Raw genomic sequence first — 6,000 nt, forward strand, 5'->3', positions numbered from 1 at the left:
TAAGGCCCTGACCTGAAGCGCCAGCATCCCACACGGGCGCAGGATCAAGACCCAGCTGCTCCACTTGCTGTCCAGCTCTCTGCTATGGCCTGGGAAAGCAGTGGAGGATGGCCCAAGTCCTTGGACCCCTGCACCCTTGTGGGAGACCGGGTGGAAGCTCCTGGCTCCTGGCTTCAGGTCAGTGCAGCTCCCTTGTGGCCATCTGGGGAGTGAACCAGCGGATGGAAGACCTCTCCTTCTCTCTGCCTCTCCTCTCTCTGTGTAATTCTGACTTTCAAATAAATAAATAACTATAAGAACAAGTGAATTTCAAGGCCAAATTCTAGCTCTTTTTTTTTAAGATTTTATTTATTTGAGAGGTAAAATTACAGACAGTGAGAGGAAGGGACAGAGAAAGTTCTTCCTTCTGTTGGTTCACTCCCCAAATGGCCGCAACGGCCAGAGCTTCACCGATCTAAAGCCAGGAGCCAGGAGCCAGGAGCTTCGTCCTGGTCTCCCATGCGGGTGCAGGGTCCCAAGAACTGGGGCCATCTTCTACTGCTTTTCCAGGCCATAGAAAAGAGCAGGATTGGAAGAGGAGCAGCGGGACTGGAACTGGTGCCCATATGGGATGCCAGCGCCACAGGCGGAGGATTAACCTACTGCGCATGGCGCTGGCCCCAAATTCTGGCTCTTAAGAATTGCCATTAACACGCAGTTTCCCTTTAAGACCTCTTAATTGTAACTGTAATTTATTAGTAAATAAATTCCCAATTATTATGATTCCTGAAGTCAGGTTGTTCTTGTTGGCAACCAAGTTAATAAACTATATTAACAGCAGAGACCAAGTCTTGATGAAATCATACTCTTAAAAGCAAACAACCGATTTCCACAGAACATCTCTGAGGCAAAACGAAACAACGTGAAGCCAGTTGCTACACTGTCAAGTTTGCCTGAGCTAGATAGACAGGCACACCTCACCAGCCATTTCACCCTGAGTAAGTGGGGAAACCCCTCGACTGAGAGCTGTGTGCCTATCCTGACATCTTCACATCTGAAATACAAGCGCATCCTTGCAAGGCCCAGATGTTCAGCTCCTCCACCACACTCCCCAAATGCCTTGTATTCTTTATACTTTGATTCCATCAACATCTACTGGACACCCACTGCTCAGGACTCCAGGCTAGACCTTTGTCATCTGAGCAGGGAGGCGACAGCCCCCACCCAGCTCATATCCCTAGTGAGAAGCAGACTTCCTACTAATTATTCAACTGTTTAATCAAACAGCTGAATAAAACTGTATCAAGTAACACAATGCAGAAAACAAGCGCTAACAGAGCATGACACAGAATCCACCCCGTGCTTTCTTCTGTACAGGCAATCAATCTAAATCTTGATTTCTTACTACAGAAAGGTAACAACCACTCTACATAGGCACCCCTTATAACAGCGATTCCATGTGACTGTCAGGTTTCCAACTGCCCCTTTCAGATGTACCTCCAGGGAAAATAAGGAAATTAAACTAGTTCAAAAGTAATTTTTTAACCAGCTGCTTTTAAAGTATCAATTTTTCTCATCTGTTATAAAAGGTCACACCAGGGAATAAAGATCTCTGGAAAATTGAGTCTTTACCCATTTACACAGAAAATCTGTTTTAACCCCAAAAGCATTTGCAAAGCACTAACTATCTGGAGACTACTCGACAGGAACGCAAGGGCAGGAAGAAAAGACTTCTGTGCCCAAGTCACACTCCAGCAAAACTGGCCACACAGCTTCCTTTGGACACCTCTGGATTCCTATTTTTAATTAATGTAGTACTGGAGAAAGAATCCTGTACCTGAAAAATGTGTATATATAAATATATAAATATATATATAAATGTATTTTTTTTTTCAAGGATGCCTCATTGTGACTAAAACAACACCAACAAAGCATATTTTAGTGAACATTGGACACTTGCTAAATCGACCTTTGTTTTCCAGGATAGGAAATCTGCTGTCAGACACAGAAGCTGACTCAGACAGCACTAGAGGGAAAAGTCGGGAACAGAAACCCAACTGAGATCCCTGGAGACGGGACACCTGTCCAGTTGAAAACATACATGTAAGGCTGCTTCTAAGAAAAAGGAGGTTCCCTGCGACACTTAGGACAGAAACTATCAGCACCTACTGACAAACTCAGACTCTCCCATGGAAGACAATGTTTTATCTGTCAATATTTACAGTGCTGAACAGATAACAAAAAGGGGACAGAGCTGAAGCCAAAATGCCTTCAGCCCTGTTCTGAGTTAGAAGGCTCCAGAACTCGCAGCCACTCACAATTTTAAGGTACGGGTTAGACTATGACAGCACAAGACTTCTGGAAAGCAGAGGCTCCCCTGTGCGGCCCTCTAAGGCCCCAGTTAAACGACACCCGTGAGGCTTCTTCAGTTGCTCATTCATTCCGCCCGACATTCGCCGAGTAGCCAGTAGGAGCAGCGCTGTGCTCAGCCCATGGTGACCACACACGTCCAGGCGCCAGGACTCCATCCTAATGGAGAAACACTGCAGAAGCTGTTCCATGACTGACTCAGGGGGACACGGGGGCACGCAGGGAAGGCTTCTCAGAGGAGGCAACATTTAAGCCGGCATGCAAAGTCCAACAGAATCAAGGATGAAAGGTTCAAGCCCCTGCTTCTGGGGTGAGGGGTGGGGGCTGGATGCTGAGTGGCCACTCACTGACGAGGGGACAGTAAAGGGGAACCAGATTTGTTGGAAAGTTCACCGCCAGCCCTCACCGGCGGCCCCCGATGTCCCTGCCGGGCGCTTCCCAAACCCCGATCTCCATCTGCACGGTAGAAACTCAGCTCACGAACGTTAACCCAGGAGCTGCCTGCGGCTGCAAGGACTCGCCCAGGGCCGAAAGCCTTGGACGCCGAGTCGGCATCAGCAGGAAGCCCGCGCGCTCTCCACCACCCGGGTCCTCCCGTGCACACCGGCTTCACCGGCAGCCCCGCGCCGCGAGCCACTGCGGAGATGGACGCGGAGCGCAGGAGCGCGGGGGCCTCGGGCAGGCACTCGACCCCGCGGGCCCCAGCGGCCGAACGACCTCCGGGCTCTCTGAAGTTGTATGCAAGACAGGCAGGTGGGAAGTCCATTCAAACGAAGGCAATCAGTACACCACAGAGCTCCGCATCCTTTTCGCGGGACCCAAAAATAATCAAAGACGAGAGAATCCGCTCGCTCCCTTATCGCCCAGGGTGCCCCCTCCCCGACCTCGAGACCCCAGGACTCGCAGGACCCCCGGAGAAACGCCCGCCGGCCCGCCCGGAGCCACGCGGCGCAAGGTGACACGGACCGCGCCGGCCCCTCAGCCGCCTGGGCGAGGCCGGGGCGAGGAGGGAGAGGGGCGGCCGCCGGCCCTCGCTACCTTGTACTTATCAAAGCCAGCCAGCTGCTCCGGGCTCACGTATTCGTAACCAGCCATGACGACCCGAAAACCGAGCGCCCACTCGGCAGCGACTCTCCGCGACGAGGCGGTGAAACACGAGCACCACACCGGCCGCCAAGGCTGGGAAGCACTGGGCTGGCAAAGAAGGCAGGAGAGCCGCGCTCCGCCCACCGCGCACGCGTAGCCGCCACGGCCTCTTCCGCTGCCGGCCGGCGCGCAGGCGCAGCCCTCGCTCCTCCCCGCCCACCGAGGGAGGGCTCGTGCGGCCGGCTCCTCGGCGCCGTCGCAGTCCAATCGGCAGGGATCGGACAACTCTAAGTCCCGCCTCCCGGCTTTTCTCGTCGTTTCATTCGCCAGCGTCAAAATTGGTGAGCTGAGGTGAGGCACGAGCGGAAGCGAAAGGTCAATTTCCCAGTGGGCCTTGCTGCTTTTCCCGTGGGGGACAGGCTGGGTTTCTGGGGGTTATTAGCATCCGGGTGGGAAGTTTTGGGGGGTCCCCTACTAATCCTGGGGGTGGGGGCGAGTGCCTGCGAGCCAGGTCCGGAGCGCCCCGGGTAGGAGGGCTGAGTTCCCTCACCTGGGGTGATGTAAGCGCAGACCCGGGTCTGTTCGCCGCCGTCTTGCCGCTCCCGCAGCTCCGCCCTGGTTGTTTGCGGTGGGAGCCTGGCGAGCCTGGCTGGATGTGGCGAAGACTGAACGCCCGCCCTCGCAGGGGGAGGCTCCGTGCGGCAGGGCAAGGGGACGAGCCCCTCGGGTCCGCGGCGCCCCGTGCACCTTGCACCTCCTCGTCCCTGGCCCCGACTGAAACTGCTGCAGATAAAGGCGGTGGCTTGGGTCTCGACGGCTCCTTAAGTGCGTTTGCGGGAGGTGTTTTACGTCCCTGGAGCCCAGTTAACATCAGGGGCTACTGTGTATCTGATAATGATAAACTTGGTAACAGTTGCTGTTTCCAATTGAGCGCCTTCCACGCGGGGAACTTGACGTACATTGTCGCCATCCGTCGTGACAACACGATGCAGTGGAAGGCTCTCTGCCTACTTTGCAGATTTGGGGAATTAAAAATCAGATTACATAATCTGCACGGAGTCGCTCGCCGATACACAGCTCAGACCTGGCTAACAAAACACAAGATGAAGTCTGTTAGGGAAACCCACTATCCCAGGGAGCTTCCCACTCTCTGGCTCTAAAACAGCCCACCCCCCACCAGCCCCCACCTTGTTTTTAAGCAGTTTTTCTGTTTCTGTAATTTAGTGGTTTTTGTTCATTTGTATTTTGAAAGGTAAAGAGGCAGAGATCTTCTATGATGCCCACAACGATCAGAGTTGGACCAGGCCAAAGCCAGGAGCCAGGGGTCCCTGGTGAGAGATCAGTTGGGAGTGCGGGAACCCAAGCACTGCCCTAGGGGATGTGGGGGTCCCCGTGTGGATGTGCCAAACGCTGGCCCCCTGAGATCTCTGCCATGTTCTTCCCTTCATTCACTCAACAGACACTTATTGGGGGCCCAACATGTGTGAAGCACGTTATCAGTTCTGGGATGTCTTACTCCCCTCCTAAAGTACAAGATCCTTATGATGTAATCGATATAATTCATCTATTATTCCTGGTGCATATTAGATAATCAATAAATTTGCATGTCCTTTCCCAGACTTGCTCTCAAGGGGAAAATTTGTATCTTAATACGTCTTAATTTTCTCATGTCCTATTGCCCAGTTGCTTGCAAATAATGCGTGGTCATTTCATTCCATTGAGTACGCATGAGCAAGGATCACGCTCTGCTGTGAAGTGTTGTTCTCCCTGACTTGAAAAGGAGACGGGCGGTAATGAAAGGAAAACTGGGACCCGGCATCCTCCAACCTAGGTGCTTGCTTTATGCAGGGACTGTGTTTAAATCAGTGCTGAACGCCAAGTGGACACACTTTTGTGCAGAGTGAGTACAGAGCTTTGGACAATGTATTAATCAGCCGATTTCCCCAGTAATGCCACTACCTATAAACAGCAGCAGCTTTCCCTGCTGCGTTTCCTCTAACCAATATAAATACAATAAAGAGACAAGAACTCCCATCTGATGACATTTAATGCAAGGTCTACACTTACCCATTTGAAATATGAACTTCATACTTGCAAAACAAATACATAAAATGTGACTGGCATACAAACTAATAATAATTCACAAAATATGCTTACCGGTAACACCTTGAGATGTAAGCAAATTCATCCTGTCAAATATGGTCTTGGAATTTCTTCCAAAGAGCAGCCTGAGTTCTGTGAGAGCAGTTGACATTTGCTGCTTCCCTGAAGAGGATACTGACAAGCTCCACTCCACTGTGAATCCAACTGAGAATTCTTGAACCGAAACACAACACACAACGCTGCTCTGTTGTTCTCTAATCTATCACTTACTGGCTCTGGGATCCCAAACAACATATTCCCTTAGCCCCAGTACTGCTGTGTTTAAAAAGGGCATTAGACTACATCTCTACGATCTTACTCATCTCTGAAACTCAGCGAAGCTCTTTCCTTTAACTTCTGTAGAGTAAGTCAACCCACCTGGAAAAAGACAACCATCCCTGTCCTTCCACACCCATCACAGCA

General features: G+C 51.6%; 1 protein-coding gene and 1 long non-coding RNA gene across 2 annotated transcripts in view; one reads left to right on the top strand and one right to left on the bottom strand.

Annotated features, from left to right (window-relative positions):
- SELENOI (selenoprotein I) overlaps nucleotides 1-3,590 on the bottom strand; it is a 38,060-nt gene extending 34,470 nt beyond the window's left edge. The window contains 1 exon segment of the mRNA NM_001199841.2: nucleotides 3,388-3,590. Coding sequence (NP_001186770.1) covers nucleotides 3,388-3,444 — 57 coding nt within the window. The 5' untranslated portion in view covers nucleotides 3,445-3,590.
- Nucleotides 3,591-3,655: 65 nt separating this feature from the next.
- On the top strand, nucleotides 3,656-5,054 carry LOC138848657 (uncharacterized). Its single transcript, XR_011386740.2, has 2 exons — nucleotides 3,656-3,786; nucleotides 4,688-5,054. It is a non-coding gene; the product is annotated as an uncharacterized LOC138848657 (long non-coding RNA).
- The last annotated feature ends 946 nt before the right edge of the window (nucleotides 5,055-6,000 follow it).

This window comes from Oryctolagus cuniculus, chromosome 2 (assembly GCF_051225735.1).
Source record: "Oryctolagus cuniculus isolate XC-2025 breed Fujian yellow rabbit chromosome 2, ASM5122573v1, whole genome shotgun sequence".
Classification (NCBI taxonomy): Eukaryota; Metazoa; Chordata; class Mammalia; order Lagomorpha; family Leporidae; genus Oryctolagus; species Oryctolagus cuniculus.